At 30.8% G+C, this 19,860-nt stretch overlaps 1 protein-coding gene across 5 annotated transcripts in view; it reads left to right on the top strand.

Annotated features, from left to right (window-relative positions):
- Window positions 1-19,860, top strand: part of LOC118191680 (sodium-dependent phosphate transporter 1-B-like) — a 319,865-nt gene that overhangs the window by 266,837 nt on the left and 33,168 nt on the right. For 2 of the 5 annotated variants that reach the window (XM_085819491.1, XM_035362513.2), the window contains exon 2: window positions 14,485-14,685. In XM_085819491.1, the coding sequence (XP_085675617.1) occupies window positions 14,493-14,685 (193 nt within the window). In that variant the 5' untranslated portion in view covers window positions 14,485-14,492. Of the gene's footprint in view, window positions 1-9,853; window positions 10,057-10,680; window positions 10,741-11,743; window positions 11,842-14,484; window positions 14,686-19,860 lie in introns of those variants that run through there. The other 3 variants (XM_085819492.1, XM_035362515.2, XM_035362514.2) reach the window with 3 other exon arrangements.

The raw sequence follows: 19,860 nt of genomic DNA, 5'->3' as shown, positions 1-19,860 counted from the left end.
CTCTCGGCAACGGAGCGAGAGTTCAAAATATAGATAGATAGATCTGTGATTGGGGGGGAGAGAAGAAATCGGTGCTTTTTTCAGAGAAAGTTCGATTTTGTGCCAAAAAAACACAATTTAGAACAATGTTATCAATACAATAGATATCTCAACTCTTCCCTTCGAAACATAAAAAATGCATTATAACTTTCCAGATTAGCTAACAAGAATCGAAGATATAGACCTGTCCTCCCCTCCCCACATGCAAGTTGTCATACATGTAATTGTTAGAATCTTTCTTAGCTTTGCTGCAAACTTCATAATAGCAATATCACACTTCGCTCTCTTATCGTATTTACAGCAAGTTCTTATTCTTTACAATGTTATCGCAACTCAAAAATGTTCGTACGGTAGTAGACAATGCTACACCATTGCCACAGCATAATATTCAACTGGAAGTTATCATGAAATAAAGCTGATATTCCCATGTTTTCTTCTTCATACTTTTCCTGAAGAGTTCTCAAGGTATTTGCATAATAGTCGGTATTCACTGTCTGTCCATATTTATGCAATGTTGGCATCTGTATAGTGGTTGACCTCCCAGAATATACTTTGTCGATTACTTGTATGTTACAACCTTTCAGTTCCTCTGTGATCAAAGCACTGAAGCACGGCTAAATATTTCAACACCATATACTTAACTATAATATTTCTAGTGCTTGCGTACAATCGTCTCAAATTTGGTACAAAATTCAGTCACATTTCTGCAAGATTTTCACGAAGATGTCTTTTTCATATGCCACGATAAAAGACGTAGGTGTTTCCTCCCTTTGTGAAAATATTGAATGTATAGCTATCCAACTACAGTTTCAAACATGTTCTTACACAAAATTCAGTGCAGGATTATCACGTCTAATACAAGTGTTCAAACTCAGAATCCAAATGCTGCAAATGCTAATCTTAACACTGACCAAATTGCCACAAATACGAATCTCACGCAGTGCTTAAGAACGAGTGGATTTGATGATTTACTCGAACTTATGAAAAATGATGACCGAGTTTCAAAAATTATTTGGTAGCAATTTGAATAGGATTACCCAAATATTCAGAAGTAAATTTCATAGACATGGGAAGCTGCAAAGATGATCTTGGTAGAAAAACGAATATTTTATACCAGATAATTGGAAGATATTAATAGTATTGTACAGAAAAATTTATTTTCTTTATGTTAGCTTAAATACTGTATTCTCAGTACGCCACTGAAAAGTTAATGCTTGAGATTATCTCATTTATTCTTGTTTAAATTCTATGCCCTTGCACTTTGTTTTATATACTTTATTTTTTTCACATGTAAAATCTTGGTATCCCCTCAAAAATTCTAGTCAATATTTGCTTTGGAATTTTCGCCCTGTTCGCACCTCTCCTAGCCACTTGGGAGCAGTATCACAGAATTGTAGCTGAACTCCTCATCTATCGACCTATTCGATTAACCGAAATGTTCTCATTTGAAACATTGTCTGAGGACGAATTTTTCTACAGAGCTTCGCTTTACGACTTTAATGTATGGTATGGCATAATTGATAGAAAAATCGAGTACTTGATACTTGGGGATAGCGCAATCACGTGCGGGAGTCTTGAACTGTGAGTTGCGTTCGTCTGAGTCGTCTAATAATGAAAAAGAGAAGTGGAGGGAGATTCAAAAGTTTTGTATTAGTCATTAATATTTCAGCGGTATCATATTTGCCGATAAAGCTTTAATAAAAAGAGGATGTTCTTTTAGAACATTTTGTTGCTGATGTCGAGTGAGTGCAAGCAAAATGCCAAGATCAGTCACGCGAATAAAAGATATTCGTTGCTAAAATAAAAATACAATTTTTTAAATAAAATAACAATCAGTTATGAAATTCTGAATTCGGTAACTACAGCTTTCGTTGGAACGTGGTACTAATAGAAATATTACGGAACCTTCATTTGTCATGCTGACAAAATGTCGATTGTTCAAGGTTTGATAGCTGTATCCTATTGTGAGAGCATTTTCGATAATTTACTTTGTAAAGATATATCTGTTACCGTGTCTCAGTGATGTTGTCATCAACTTTTGCTATCAAAAAGTCAATAACATTCGCGATTAAAATAATATTCCACCTTGTTTTTATATTAGAATAGCTGGGCATAAATAATATGACGTGTTAACATTGATAATAATACTATTTGAAAATGTCCTTCCAAATGCCCTCATGCAGCATTACGATAAATTATTAATAGCTGTAAGCCGAAAGAAAGCCCCCATTTATCAGGTTTTCATATCTTAATTTTTTTTAGCGAGGAAAGGTAAATTTAAACTTTGTAGACATTTTAATGTGCACGTTTATAAACCGCGTTCTAATTGCAATTATTCCTTCAATTTATTGTTATATTTTTAAAATGTTATGAATCCAGAGATTTTATTTCCGTTTACATAGACTGTTCTGAATTATTATCATTATCTTGCATCAAAAAACTTAATCAACGTGCACATGTTTCCCCTCCCTCCCCCACACACAAAGTGGATTTTTTTATTGTCATGAACATTAAAACATTATTTCAGTTTAGTATAACATTCCTCTTTGATACCTCACATATAAAAATTCAGAAGAAAAAACTGCAAGTTATTTGAAAACTAATTACTACAAAATATTTTATTTGAAAACTAATTACTACAAAATATTTTATTTGAAAACTACTTACTACAAAATATTTTATTTTAAAAACTAATTACTACAAAATAATTTGCAAGAATGATAACTTTATGCGAAGAAAAAATTTCTAAAATACTGTTCCAAAAAAAGAACCAAAACATACTTCAGAAACTAATAATTGTTGATAATTTTCTAAGAATTAAAAAAAAATTAGCCTAATTTCGCTTACAGCCCATTCAACAACTAAAACGTAAACTGTAGTATCGTTAAAGTGATCGTATAAGCGATAAATATGCTTATTTCTTTTAAAGAAAAGAAAAGAAAAACGAATTCTTTAGTTTAGTATTTAAAGGTAGATAAATGTTATCTGCAGAATACGAGTTGAAGCAAGGGAAAGATGTCAAACTCATAGATACACTTGGGCCAAACAAACAAGGTTTAACTTTAGGCGGGCCGAAAAAAAAAAAAAAAAAAAATCAATATTCATAGAAACGTAGATTTATTTCGAATAATACAATAATAAACATATATATATATATATATATATATATATATATATAGAAAAGAACAAGAAAAATTTAATGTTTACGTCCTGATACTTGACATCTCTTCTCTGCTATTATCTTTCCTATTTCGGGAGAAATTTTGTTTGCAGTGATAACTTTCAAAGCTGACCCAAAGTGAGCATCATTAATACGGTTTCTAATAGGAGACTTATTACCTTTCATGACTGAAAATAACTGCTCGCACCGATAAGTGCTACCAAACATGGAAATAATTTCATATGCGAATTTTCGAGTATTTTCAAACCTGGCTGGTAAATATTTGTAAAATTCAGGCACGCCCACTTCAATGAATTTTGCTTTCAAATTTGAGTTGCATTGAATCTCGATCACCTCCATTTGCATATGGCTAGGTACTGAGTCAATACTTATTGAGAAAATCGAAGAAAACAAAAAAAAAAAAAAAAATATTGTCTTCGAGGGAACTAAAATCATTAAACCTCGTTTCAAATTCAGTTGTTAAATTTGCAATTTTTTCTGCGTATTTTTGATACGAACAAGTATCATCTAAACTTGATTTGTTCATGCTGCACGTTGGGAAGTGCGTCAAATCTTCATTTTTAAGTTGTTTTTCCCAAAGAACTAGTTGACATTTGAATGCTTTAATTATGTCAAACATGTTCGTAATGATATGATCTTTTCCATCTTGATATGATCTTATAAAATTTATAACTTTTTTTACATATGACAAAACATTCTCCATATTTATTACTTTCGTGCATAGAACTTTTTGATGTATAATACAATGCATATGATGAATGTTTGAACCGTGAATTGCACTAAGTTTTTTTCTTAGTAATGCTACGAAGCCCTTGTTTTTCCCGGTCATTGATGGAGCGCCATCTGTAGCTACAGAATTTAATTTTGTCAAAGGTAGATTGTATTTCTGCAGAAGTCCAAAAACACAAGTAAATGTATCTTCTCCTGTGGTAGTACCAGGCATCGGTATTAGTTCCAGTAATTCCTCAAAAATGTTAAAATTCTTGTCACAAGAACGAAGAAACACTGCTAATTGAGCTTTGCCACTAATGTCCGTGCTCTCGTCCCAGGCAATGGAGAAACTTTCGAAACTAGATGATTTTGCTTTGGTCTGATCACTTAAATTCGCGGCTGAATCAGTAACTCTTTCCGCAACTGTATTTCGAGACAATGAAATTGATTGAAAAGCCTTCACATTTCCAGGACAAACAATTTCTCCAGCTTTCATTAGGCATTCCTTGAAGAAATCACCGTCAGTAAAAGGCTTCGAATGTTTATCTATCAACTCGGACAAGACGTAGCTTGCATGTACCGCCGCTTCACTTTCTTGCAATACTTTACTAAACATGGACTGTTGCTTTTTCACTCCTAACTTGAGCTCTTTCAACTTTTCTTCTCTCATTAATCCTTCGTAATTGTTATATTTCGATTTGTGTTGTTTGTAATGACGTTTAATATTATATAACGTTGGTACATTAATAGTATTATTACATATCAAGCAGATTATTTTATCTTTTATTTCACAGCAAAAATATTCTAATTCCCATTTTACTTTGAATATTCTATGTTCGTCAGCGATTTTTCGTTTAATTTTACTACCACTTGGTTTTGATATAGACATACTGAATACAAAGGGCTGGAATAAACACGGTTAACGTTAAAAAGTTAACAAAAATTTATTCTTTCCACAAGAGATAAAGCAAAATGCTGAAATATTTCTTCAAAAATATTCTAACAATATCACAAAATGTCAAACGTTTAGCAAAAATCAATTCAAAACAGAGAAACTAATTCTATTTCACAGCGAAATCGTTACAAATCAATCACAGCATTAAGTAAACAAACAGTTCGCTAGAACTACAGCTACTACTGAGATGAGTTTTTTGTTCTCGGCTTTTATAAGCTTTATAATTAATTTCTTGAATATACTGGAAACATCTATAAATATCTGCATTTTTGTGAATGGCAACAGCAATTACGAGATATTTATTTATTAGGTATTAAATGCACGCGCTGTTTTATTTTTAACCTTCCAACGCAGCTGTCTTTTCAAAAATCGTCTGCGTTGCTGAGGCAACATGAAGCAAATCTAATTACAATTCTAAATAAAAAAACTAAATAAATAAATAACTATGAAATCCGTAACAATAGGAATTAAGTAATAATTAATAATAAAACAAAGTGCATGCACATGCATGCGCCAATATATCGTACAAAACTATGATTGGAAAACTGAGACCATGAGTTCGGCCACATTCGGCTATCAGGGGATGCGTACAAGTTCTGAGTGCACGTGTCCCCCAAAAGCCGAAGGTAGCTGAACGCAAGCTACTCACACGCATTTGTAATTTAAGTAGTGTGTGTGTCAGCTCGCTGTGAGTAATCTAACAACATTGAATAAATTATCGTTAATTACTTAGCAGTAAACATTTCATTTTTTTCTTCGTCGATATGTTATTTTATTATTATATATTATTATTTGCCGATATATTGGCCGGGCCGCAAAAATATTTGTTGTGGGCCGCGAGATTGACATCCTTGATGTAAATCAACGGAATACGTACTCAAGTAGGAAGTACTCAAGTAGGAATACGTACTCAAGTAGGAAGATAATTTAGTTCTCCTTCTAAGTTTTTTTTTTTTTTCAAAATTATTCTTTAACTGTCATTTAATTACTCAGCATTACGAACTTTATTTTACTCAGTAATCTTTAATATTTTTAGTCTATAATAAAGACGTAACCTCTGAAATTTGGATACAAAAGTCTTATTAAAGAAGTCCAGAAACTCGAACCAAATTCAATTTAAATAATAGTAAAAATGAATGAAATGTTAACAAAAGTTAGTAATAAAAGTTAAGTCATAGCATAAAATGTAATAAATAAAAATGTTTTAATCAAATAATAAAGCGACTAAAAATAAGAGGAAATATATAGCAAAATGTGATGATGAAGTTAAAGAAGCAAATATTTTGAACACCATTTTCATATCTCATTTAAAGTTTTATACATTATTAGATGCGTAATTTTTACTTTAAGTTTTATATTTCTCATTCAGTTTTAAATACTTTAAATAAATGCATTTCTTCATATTTAAATAATTTTCTGTCGACAGAAAATCAGATGCAACGTTTGTTAAAAGTAAACAAACCCATGAATGATGATTATGCACTTAATGTGAATGGCAACTTCAAGAAATTTTCATCGTATAACATAATGTTTTTAGAAAGGAAACACAAGCTATTTTAGAGGATAAAATAATCAAACTTAGCTAAAAGTCCTTTTATATTATTATTATTATCTTATTTTAGTTAATGTCTAAAAATCTGATTGATCTACTTTTACTAGAAAATTAAGTAAAGATATTTGAATAGCTGTAGAACTATTCATCTTATCACTTAATTTGCGACAGCTGGCGTTTGTTTTATTAAGATTTCAGCGAAGATCTCAAATTTGAATCAGCAGAAAACAATATTTTTCTAGAATGTTCAGGGTGATTAAAGAGTAGCTGACGTTCTTTAGCAGTTAGCTTCTTTCCGATCTCTAGTCAGGTTTGAAATTAAATGAGGGATTCAAAGAATATCTTTTCCAAATAGTACAGAAAGCTTTAATGTTTGCATTTTATCTGTACTAAGGCATTTAAAATAAACAGTGAACCGAAAGTCCTTTCTTGTGGTTTGGTGTTAAAGAAGACAGTGGAAGACACACGGACCTTTCCCCAGATTACTTCTCATCAAAATTTGGAGAATTTAACAACTAATGTACAGAAACTACACCTCTAGTGAAATGAACTTTATATACAGAAAATAAAACTGAAACACAGTTTTACTTACAGTAGTAAAAAAGTAGAAAAATAAAACATATTATTTCAAACAACATATATAAATTCATTCCTTGAGCTATTAAATGGGTAGGCCGTATTAACGAAGGCCTTGAGGTTGGTTTTTTGATATTACTATATGTCTCAGATTTTGCGAGAGGAAGATCACCTCTTTTTACTTTATCAAATCGACTGCGATTTTTTGTCAATAATTGTATGACACGATTAAAGCCACATTCTACTAGATAAGATGATGAGAAAACAATGACATACATTTTAGCTTAACAGTGGGTACTAGTGAGGAGTCGGTACTACCGAACCGAGTATTTTGTAACGGGTACTTAGTTGTAACGGGTACTGAAAATCGGTACGTCCAAGTACCCGTTACTTCAGTACCGAAATCGGTACTTTTCGGTATTCGTTACTTCTGTACCGAAACGGGTACTTTTCGGTATTCGTTACTTCTGTACCGAAACGGGCACTTTTCCGTATTTGTTACTTCTGTACCGAAACGGGTACTTTTCGGTATTCGTTACTTCTGTACCGAAACGGGTACTTTTCGGTATTCGTTACTTCTGTACCGAAACGGATGCTTTTCGGTATTCGCAACTTTGTAACGAAAATATGCGCCTCTTCTCGGTATTTCGGTATTCGTTACTGGAGGATCGATGAGGGTTCAGCTCACTTCGGTTTTGGTACGAGGACAGTAGTATCTGGTTGTATTTGCGAAATGGTGATATGCGCTCCTTGAGTCCATGAATTGCCTGCTGCTCCTCAGACACTTCCGTAGTTGACATGTTTTCTGATATTCAAAATCTTACTCCGTACAGATAAAATCAAACACGTGGTGACGTGGCAGAGTTTCTTCAGTGTGCAAAATCGTTAGCTGCGTATTTCAATACTCCAAATCGTTACTAGGGCACTGTGGTACTCCAAATCGTTACTAAGGTACTTCGGTACTCCAAATCGTTACTAGGGTACTCCAGTACAGCAAACCATTACTCCGGTATTTCGTTACTTCGGTACTCCAAATCGTTACTTGGGTACTCGGTACTTGAAATTGGTTTTCGGTACTTTTCAAAGTAACGGTTACTTGAGTAACGGGTATTTTGTACCGTGTACTTGTCTGTAACCGTTACTCTCGTACCGGGTGTAAGAAAGTACCGAAGTTGCTCATCACTAGTGGATACTGACATGTAGTGTCATTATTGTTTTTCCTCTAGTAACTCAATTTCAACATCAGCAACTTTTGTCTGAAATGAAATCAGGACCCAGTCTGAGATATTTAATTCTAGTAGCCCTCGAAACGAACTTGCAATCCTTCATAATTTTTTTAATGTTCAACATAGGCAGCAAAATCCTCATCTTTTAAACCGCTGCTGACTGAAGGAAGGTTTGGAAACTGGTCAAACGCAGCGGCATGGAGATGTTGGATTGTATAATTTGAGATTTCGTAGGAATGCACTGATGGATTCTTTTCATTATATTAAATCACAACTAGCTTATTAAGAGAATTAAATTTTTTAAACACACCTGAAAAAAGTATGATCCAGTTTGTTTCTTCCTTGAGAACTGTAGAAAATACTATTATTCTTTCCACTGCACCTTGTCTTCAAATGGTAACATTACTTGTCTTTATGCTATCATTAAAAAGCGCAGTCTTTGATATAAGACCAATTGAATCTGTGATATTCTATGGAGATTCAATAACCTCAAATATTTAATGTTGAGAATGCTTGTAGGCAGCGATGTATTTTAATCCCTTTCAACGGAGATACTCTAAGGCAGTATGGCTTGAAAGGCAGGTACGGGTGGTGATGTAACTTCTTTCAGTCAAGAAAAAATATAAGAATAGCTCCTTAAATAATATTAAAAATATAAGTCTGCCTTCCAGAAAACTGAGCATCTTTTAACCTCAAATTTCTGACTTTTCTGTAACATTAGTTTATATTAATATTATTATTAAATTGATTTACTAATAATATTTCAGAAAGTTAGTTCATTTTATGGACCCCTGAAATACAGTTTCTTTCTTGCAATTTCTATAAATTCTTGGTGGGGGGGGAGTTCATGAGAACCCCAGTTGGAAAACGCTGTGTTGGATTTCATATTCAGTGCATGATAGAATTTTACGAACCCATGGGTATTTTATGGGAAAATACAATTTAGATGCAAATACTTTTAAATTTTATTTTTATTACCCATTATACGTAATCTAATATTATAAATATAAATTATTTTTGCATGAGTAAAGTGTAGCATTTTCTACTATAAGCTCAAAGGTGGGAGACAATCCGATGCACATTTTGAAGAGTATTTCCGCTCCGATTTTCACAGCTAATTGTATAAACATCAAATTGATTGAATAAGTAATAGAATTTAGTCATTTTGCGTTTTGACTCAGATATGAGCTGCCAAGTAAAACTGAAAATAAATTTCAAGCACTATAAATTTAAAATGCTTTGAATATAAGAATGCTTAATAACTTTTTAATAAAAGAAATAGAACTGCATTGTTGTGTAAAAATTTTATCTGTTTCATAATATACCGCCATTTATTTATCATCATGCAAAGAATTTGTCACATTTTTTATCTTAGTCATCCAAACGGTGCTGTAGGGTCAAGAAGATATTCATTTTGGTTATCAGAAAAGAGATACATAATAACACGTTTTGGTTATCATGAAAAATATGCATAATCGCACTTCTTGAAAACTGGAAGTAAATATCTCAAATATGAATTCAGCTGAAGTTGGAAAACAACTGCATGAATTGAACCAAACCGCGAGATAAGTTGAGCCGAACCGTAAACCGTATTAGGACGAAGTATTTCTTTCCTTTTTGCGTTTACCGCTATAAATGATACACCTGGGTTCGCGCACGTGCTGAGGATTTGTTTATATTTATTCTGAAATTCCAAATTTTCAATGATAAATTATGAATTTTAAAATAAGTTTTGCTTCCGGAAGCAATTTTCCACATATAATTTTTTTATTTTTGCGTTGCGTTAACTCCTGATCAAAATATTATTATCATATAAGTAAGTCATCTGAAATTGATAATTATAATTGTCTTGTATTTTAAATGACTAGTGTAATGTTTCGTATATTTTTATGTAATGTATAAATTTTGGTATACCGTACAAATAATTTATGTGTAATATTCCATACTCTTTTTTTTTTTTTTTTTTTTTTTTTTTTTTTTTTTTTACATTACGTTTTGCTGATATAGTATACTTGCATTCTATATGTAATCGTGGAAGTTTCCTACGTTGTGAGCTATGTGCGTTTCTTAGTTTGGTATTAATCTTCGAAGTGTTTAATTAAACACGAGTTTATGAATTGCATATGAAAAATTTGTGATTAACTTTTAAATAAAAATCGTGCTGTATTATTATTTGTTTATACTATTAATGAATAATTAAACATTTTTTGAGATATTAATAATATAGTGAAAAATATTCAACATCATATTATTTCATTCTGTGGGACGTAAATATTAATCCATATAGTTGGATTTAATACAACAGTAATAGTGAAGTTCATATTTAATGCGGGAGAAAAGTTAAGAATTTTATATAACAGTATGATGTAAATAAAGTAAGTTGATACAAAGAATTGTACTTTCACATATTACTATTAACTAGCAACTTCTGATATTTTAGAGATAAGAAAATAGAGTTAATTCATGGAAAATATGAATTCGAATTTTGCAACTTAGGCAGGTAAATACTTTTGTGAACTGATTATTTAATTTACATTTTACTCAGTACAGTTGTTAGAGTTAACTGTTACTTAGCTAATGTAATGTTTTCTTATATATTAAAACACTGTATTAATGAAGAAATAACCACATAGAATATTTTCCTGATCTTAGGAATGTACTAGTAAAATGTCTGAAATAATTAATGAATGTTCATCTAATTTTATCTGACTGGAATTTTTTTCCTGATATTAAATGCAAGTAAATATTTGCCCCAGTTCTTATTAACTAGCATTTATTAGATATATTTTTGTTGAGCTTTTTGTCAATAATACAAGCCATTTTTCTTTATGAAATTTTTCAGAATGGTATTCATTCCTCAAGCAAATAATCCTTGCAATCTTGGTCATGATTGATTAAATAATCAACATTTCATTTAGTATATTTTTTATGATTCAACAATTAGGAATGCAAATTATTGACTAATTTTCCATTTACAGTTCTGACATTCAGTAGTAAGATTTGAGATTAATGCGCAAGCAATTAATTCTGATAGTGCATATTTTCAGAATGATCTTGTCCCATATTGATCTTTATAAATTAACACTGTTTTTCTTGGTTATATTGTTGGGCGTTTCTCTTGAAATTATCTTCATATTTTTAGTAAATCAGTTTTGAAGATTTTCAGTTCGTTCTTTATAAGTTGTATCATTATTATTTTTTCAGTTCTTTTTTTGTTCATTATATATATTTAAATTCGGTGAGGTGACTGAAGCTAATGATAAAATTCCTTAAATTGAGAATACTAATTAAGTCAAAAGGTTAAAATAAGCATATAGATGTATGATCATAAACAGTGCAATATTTGTGTACAATGTGTTTCTGCACATCTGTGATACACAATATTCAGTATGGAAATCTATAAAGTGAATAGATGGAAAATATTTCTACTCTAGATTTTTTTCTCAAAGTTTCTGTATAGATTTCCTTTGAAATTATTATATACTTCATTAGAAATTTTTCAGTCTCTAGAGATGGAACATTATCCGGTGTGACTTGTTTGGCTAGACTGGAGATTACGGGCCGCCCAGTCACCAAGTTAAACGAAATCGTGTGAAATCGGGTAACCTCCATTTTTTTTTCGGATCATTGCTTTGTTTTATTATTGCATTATACTCTGAAAGTTAAACAGTCATTGTGAATAAATAGATGCATGATCTGCAAATTAATAATCTTATGAACTTTCATATTATCTTTCAACAGTATGTCTTCATAACTAATACATAGATCTCATTTGATTCTATAACATATGATAAAAGTACATATCGCATGATAAAAATCATTTTTTCAAAGGAATTTTTGATAGGGTTCAAAACTAACTTTTTCGTCTGATTCTAGCAAATATGATTCTAACTTGATTACAAGCAGAGCTTGATACATAGTTTAAAAGTCAACCCCTAAATTAGTTCACTTTCAAGAAAAATTTGGAAGACATATTATTAGACAGCTTAATTAGGATAAAATATTCATTAATTCAATATTTTTCACTTGACTTCTTTTGGGAAAAGAAGAACATTTTTAAATCAAGATCAATTAAAAATAATAATTTAGAAATTTATGACAGTTAAGTAATTTGCTATATGTTTGGATAACTTTATTGAAAAAATTTTTCAGATTGATGATTTTATATAATTTTACGAATAGATCATGAATTCAGTTTATACATGTAAGGTAATTCATATAGCTACTCTATATTAAAATTTGCAACTGCTTATTACAAATTTTGAAGATTTTATAAGGTAAATTTAGGGTATGCAGTATCTTGTGATTTGCTATATGATTTAAAGGGGTAAGTAGTTTTTACATTATTAAAAAAATTACATTCTTAAAGTTTTGGAACAGTAGAATGCCAAAATGAAAATTTCTCATTTAAAAATGAAAAAAAAAAAAAAGTAATAAGAAATACAAATGACTTTTTTTTCTTTTCAAATTTATACTGTCATGGAGTAACTAATGCAATAAAATTGAGAGAAAAAATTAATTGAAGGATAACTTGTAATCTGAATATTTTAACTATGATGTTATAGATACTAAATTATCTCTTAGCTTTCCTACTGTCCACTTCACAAGATGTGTGACTATGAACTGAATAGCTGCCTTTATATAGGTTTAGCAGAATACTGGTGCTTTAAAAATATATATGACATGAACATGAGTGCCTTTAAGACCGCTGTAAAAAGTTTATGGAGATAATTATATCTATCAGTGAGCCCATGTTTAATGTGGATGTTATCCAGTGTCCTTTTAAAAGTCCTCCACAAAGGCATCCCTCTCCATAGACACCCCATAAGTTGCTTTGCATTTACCTAACTTAACCATCAATGAACTCATATCTTGTAATATCTGTAAAAGTGATAGTTTAGAAAACCTTTCCAACAATAAGTTGTCTTCAAAACTGATGTGGCAGTAGGCATTGGACAAAATAATCTGCAAATATAGAATTTTTTGAATGCAAGGCAGTTGCTGCCTCTTTCTAAAGATTTTGCTTGGACATTAGATAATCCCATCCTTTAATGTTTTAAACTATTTTAATTACTATGATGAAAGCAAAACACATGCGAGATTAGGCATTGTGAGTTTCCTTCTAATCTTCTGGGAAACATTCTACATCGTAGAACTTTATAGCATAGCAAAGCAGGAGCATGAGATTTAACTCGGAACATAAACACTATATTGATAAAGCCTAAAATCTAAATTATGCAGCATTATTATTCATTTTTTATTTAGAAATGCAGATGTAGAGGGGAAGAAATTATGAATAATGTATTGCGTCTTTTGATGATGAGCATCACATGAATGAAAAATTACCATTAAGCATATAATTTTCATTAAAAAAAACTCGTAAACAATATTTCATTTAGTTTAACGGTTAATTTTGCATCTATGACATCTATTTCATAAGTATAAAAATTATGTATCCATAATAATTGATAATGAACTTCTTATTTGAAAACGGGCAAAGTTTCTTAATTGTAAAAAAGGGATTTGAACTCTTATTGTTATTATATTAAATCTTTACAGTTGATCAGAAATTATTTATATCTGCCATAAGAATTTTTCATCATTTCTGCACAACATTTTCTACACATTACTGCCATTTTGAAATCGAATTTAACATATGTAGATGTATTGTCAATCTAATGTTTGTATAAAACTTTATAATGTTTGTCTTATGTATACTTATAATGCATCAATAAAGTTTTAACTCTAAGTTCGTGCAAAATTGAAAGGTGAAGAAAACTTTTTTTTTGGGGGGGGGGGTAAATCTGTCAGCATTTTAATACAGCTGCTTAGTTTCTGTTGCAGAACTTATCTTTTGGAATACTGTTTTAATGTGTGGGTATGGTTTCTGCTTCTGTTTAGTGTTATGAGATGAGACTACTTTGGAAGGGGAAAGTAGTCTGCAGGTTCCAAAACTGATTAATCAAAATTAATGTATCTTACTTAGATCAAGTCATAACGTCCAGGTCTTGCTGTTCTGATTGCAAATAAAATTCTGCCTGCAAATAGATAATATTTTAGGAAAAGTAAATTGACATATCATAGAAATAAATGTAGCTCACATTTTATGCTGGTACTTGTTTAATAATTGGTCCTTAAACTTTCTAAATGCACTATGTGCAGTTTGTTTCTAAATCATTTTTATGTGCAATTTGTTTCTGAATCAATAATCATCTATTGACTTTTTTTTTTTTTTTTTTTTTAGGCTCAGTTATGGAACCACAGTCAGCTGAAGTCCTTTGGATTCTTATACTAGGCTTCATTGTTGGATTTTGTTTAGCATTTGGTGTTGGAGCCAATGATGTTGCTAATTCATTTGGCACATCTGTCGGTGCTAAAGTTCTAACATTACGTCAGGCATGCATCCTTGCTACCATATTTGAAATACTTGGCTCTGTTTTAATGGGTATGTAAAAATGCAGTGTATGAATATCTACCTTAGTAAAGAAAAAATGGGGTATTATCACTTTTGTAAGTTTTGGGGGGGAAAGTGTATTAATTTCAGTAATTTAATCAAATATGTGAAACTGAAAAAATGTATCCTTATGGGTTTAATCTTTCTCTTTATTTGAAAGTATAAAGAACAAACCTTAGTTATTTTTATTAATAATTTAATATACATATCACTAAACATATTATTAGTATTAAATCCTTTCCATTTTAAAATACATGTATTGATTGCATTGCTATCTTAAAAATAATGTAATAGCTGAAGGACATAGAGCTTTTTTTCTATAATGAAGTTATAATTTTATTGTGATGCTGCAAAAATCTCAAATTTGAACATTTAGGACATTCTCTTAAAAATGTTTTGAAGTTCGAAAAAAAAGATTTTTTTTATCATTTGTATCTTTAGATAAAAATAGTGATCTGATAGAGCATCCATTCATTGAACAGGAACTAACTAATAACTGCATTCGTAAAGTGCTTTCCAAAATATGGGTCAAGAAACATTTTTTTAATGAGTAGCAGAAAATTTAATATTTTCTGTTATGTAATTATACATATTTATTAATTGTTAATAATTATTTCTGTCTTGTTGAAAAAAGTAATCATCACAGTTTTCATTCAACTGTGATATCCATCAGCTTTCCAGTGTATCCAAGTAAATCCACCCAAATGCATACCAGGTGAGCTCATTGAGCCATTGTAAGAGATTCCTCTATTTCAGCACCATAAAACTTTGTATTGGTTACATAATATACTTTTTATGAATTTTAAAATTGGTTTATGGAAATACAAATAACCCTGTATGTATTGGCATGCTATGACAAATGAGACCGTGAAAATGATAAGTGTCAGTTAATATGAAGTTGCAAGTACAGAAAGTGTTTACACATTTTTAGAACAGTTTCATTGAAAAAATTTGAAAAAAAGCAAATGTCTTGGAATTAAAATTTCTGGCAACAGCTTGTTATTTGAAATGAGAAATACCATCTGCTATTTTTAAATTTATTCTCCTTTCAATATATCACATGTAAGCAAGTTGTGGATCAAAGGATATGCTTTCTGAAGAGAAAGATTTCTATTCCATAGCTCAAAAATGTGAAATGCATATTATTAAAATTTTGAAGTACAGAATAATAAGCAATATTATTTATTGAACAGCAAAAAAACTGTAAATTATTATTTCTATATGGAAAGATTTCAAACGAACATCAGAATAGGGTCCATACCGTTTCTAAAGTTAAATTATTGGTAACAAAACGAAATCCACCCACACAGTAATCAATTGCAAATCTTTAAATTCATCTGTAGTTACAATAAATAAAATAATAAACCAATATTTATAACTTAAAAAACTTTATATAGTCCAGAGATCCTATCAGATCAAACATTTAAAAAAGTACTCCTTAGATTGTAAACATAATTATTATTTTTTTTTTTTTTTTTTTCTTCCCGCCTAAAACTTCCACTGATTCCAAATGAATACTGTTATAATCTACATGTATTTCTCCACCAATATGTGGATGTATGTTTTCTACCAGTAAATGGCTGCACTATCTCCTTTGATGAATGAAATAATACTAGTTTAAATTTTACTTTGTTTCAATAAACATGTCAAAGCAATTTCATTTTTGCAACAATTAAAGTGAATTAACAGTATCATATACTTTTTCATTTTTTAATGTTTATAAGAAGTATTTTAAATATTTCTTTAAAATGTTGGTGTTTTTATTATTGAAAGTCATGATTCCAAACAGGGCTGTGGAGTTGGTAGGGAAAGTGGCCGACTCCAGCTATGACTCCTGGAATTTTAAAGACTCCGACTCCCTCATATATATGTAAACCTATACACATGTATTACAGCTTACTTTTTTTTTTTTTAATATAAAAGAAGCAATAAATGCTACAGAAAAGGAAAAAAAATAATGGCATAGCAGATTATTTATATTAATTAGTATTTATTATGAAATGAAAAAACTGGCATTAGTAATTTCTAAGAAACAATATAGCTTTGGCAAGACCTTCGTTGATAAAGAACCGTAGATCTGATTTCATAAACTTCAGAGCTGAGAATAGTCTTTCCACACTAACTTAAGTAGGAGGAAGAGCTGTTACTCTTAGGGCTACTTCTTTTAACTTTTCACGGTAGATTTGTGTTTGTTCTAAAAGAGGTGTCTTGCAAGAGCGATCATATTTCTCTATTTCTTCAAGGGCTGTTTAGAAATCTTGTTTGTATTTTTTCAGTCTTATATCTAAAGTCTCTTGGTTCTTTATTTTCATTTGCTTTGCCGTAGCTTTTTCAATATTATCCAAATAGTTCTCAATTCTTCAATGGAAGAGGATGATAGAGACTCGGTTGCAATGCCTGCAGTCTGTTTTGATTTGAGTACTCCTGTTCTTCTGAGAATGTTTTCATTGTCAGTAAAAGTTCATAGATGGCTTTCTTTGCTTTTTTAATTTGTTCATCATTCAACAAAATTCAATGTTTTGGATCTACATATATTATATTGAACCAGTAAGATCTCATTGTCTTGCAAGCTAGTTTCTGTTTTTTTCATTAAGGAAGTGATTCCTTCTGCAGTAAGCCATTCCATTTTAGAAAGAACAAACATCACATTTTTCCATTCTTGCAGAAACAAGCCTCCTATTAATTCTTCAGATCGTAGCTTTTTTATGGCTATACACCATGTAGAAGAGCTTCCAATTCTGCAAGATCATTCCATAGTCTTTGCTGGTGAAAACATTGGGATATCTATCTTCTAAAAAAAGTTCTTAATTCTAACAAAACTCTTTATCATCAGATATGTACACTGTCTGTGTGTGGGGGAAACAGTTCTATATCTTCCTTTCAACTGGGCCGATTGACGAAATTCAACTTTCATTTTTCACGTCTCAAAAGCGCGACTTAGGATATTATTAGATTTATATATAGGGTATGATACAAAATTGGACTTTTTCTGAAATAGCATCCCAATTTTTTCCATATTTCAATTTTTTGGCTCAAATTATGCCTGAATATTAAATTTTATAAAATTTGGTGGGAAATTTACAGACAAATTCAAAAATTTATCTTGCCAAAGTTTTCTCAGTTTGTGCCAATAATAATTCTCTTTGCTTGAATTATTATCACATATAACAAATATGCCAAATTTCAAAATGGCCCAATATATAAAAATTCATGTATATCTCAGGAAATTTTGAATAAAAAACTCAGTACTATTCGGTTTTGAGGGCCGTAAAAAATCGCCAAACTATTGTTGATGCCAGTGCTGCCAAAAATAATTGCGGCAACCCTATTGCAAGAAAGGAAGTTATAATAGTAAATAACTATCTAAGATTGATGTTTAAATTTAGATGAAAGGTTAATTTCATATAATACTTTTTTAGTATTATAATTTATATAAAAAAGGCTAAACATGACTGAATGGAAGTATAAGAGTAAATAACTAATTCAAATCATTATTATAATTTATATAAAGATTGCTAAACATAACTGAATGGATGCCTGCATCGCTATTTCGCTACCGAGTTATTTGCTAAAGCATAGTTTCATTTCGTTGGTTGTTCAAACATAATTTTCTATGATGAATGATGCCTTTTCTTTGAAAAAATTCTATTGCAGACTTTTCGTCATGGGCAATTCCCAAATTGTTAAATCCATAGGATATCAAAAAAGAATTTAAAATCAAAAAAGGATTTAAAAATTAAACTAGTATTTCAATGGCGTCTTAAGAAATATAGAAATCCAGTTACGCAGTCTGAAATCAGCACATACGCTAGATTTGGCGCTTTTGCGCATACATTTTCGCTGCAATTTTTTTACGGTCCTCAAAATGGAATAGTACCAAAAACTCTAATTTTTTGTAGGTATGCCTAGAAATACATCTACTTTAAGGTAATCTTTAAAATTTTATAGCTGACCATAAAAAAAAAAAATTTGAAAATTTTTTAAAAAATTCATTTAAAAATGCAAATTTTAAAAATAAACCATAAAAAATAGATGTATTTTATTTGGAATGAACCTAAATTTCGAATTCTGGTAGAAGGAATCAAAGAAGTTTAATAAAAAAAAGAGATATTAATAAATATATATCAAATTCAATTAACATTGAGGAGTTAAAATTTTGAGAGCTAATTTTTTAAAAACTACTCATGCGATTTTTACAAAACTTGGCAGTTTGGCATAATTTGAGTCGTAGAATCAAAGTATGGAAAAAATGCTGGCATGTCATTTCAGATAAAGTCTGATTTTTTGTCAAAATACCTATATTAGAACAATGCTGCATATAAATCTAATACATATCCCAAGTCACGCTTTCAAGACATGAAAAACGCAAATTGAATTTTGTCAATCGATATATATAGTAGAACGGGAGATATAGAACTGTCTCCCTTTTTTTTTCACAGTGTTCTTCCCCATCCCATTGCTCCTTTTCCTACTCACCTCCTAAGAATTGCTTCACTTTTGGGAGTCCTTGCTGCTATTGCTGCTTGCCTAAATTTAACAATGAGATTTGTAGTATTTGATGTATTTTCCAGCCATGGGCTCCTTTTTCTTGTTGTGAATTATGCTACAACAATGCAATGCCATCTATGAGCTGAAGAAGTTGTAGAGGCATTAGGTATTTTGGAAGCAGGAAAGATGAAAAATGAGCAAATGGCTTCGCCAGGAATCAAACCACGGACCTCTGGAATACCGGCCCAGTGTGCGGACTACCACACCAAGGAGGCGGGAGAAATACCTTATATACTTCCCCTTTTAAAAGGCGACTGAGGTTTTAAGGGACCCAATTGCCAAATCCTGGGTGTGGAGAATCATCATCCAACACCTTTTTAGTTCAGGTGCCACTGTAGAGACGTTAGGTATTTTGGAAGCAGGCAAGATGAAAAAGGAGCAAATGTCTTTGCCGGGAATCAAACCACAGACCTCTGGAATACCGGCCCAGCATGCAGACCACCACACCAAGAAGGTGGGAGAAATACCTTATAAAGTAACTAATTGAATCAGTGTAATGAATAATGTCAAATATCACATCCATCCTCCTCCCTTATATTTATTTATTAATATGTCAATCAAATGGAAAATAACTAAATATTATTAATGTATATAGTTCATAAATAAAAATAACTCAGT

The sequence above is a fragment of the Stegodyphus dumicola genome, chromosome 6 (assembly GCF_044657685.1).
Source record: "Stegodyphus dumicola isolate Sdum_Otavi_A_Nest chromosome 6, ASM4465768v1".
Taxonomy (NCBI): Eukaryota; Metazoa; Arthropoda; class Arachnida; order Araneae; family Eresidae; genus Stegodyphus; species Stegodyphus dumicola.
Note: the sequence above shows the minus strand (reverse complement) of the source record. Positions and strands in the feature narration are given on the sequence as shown.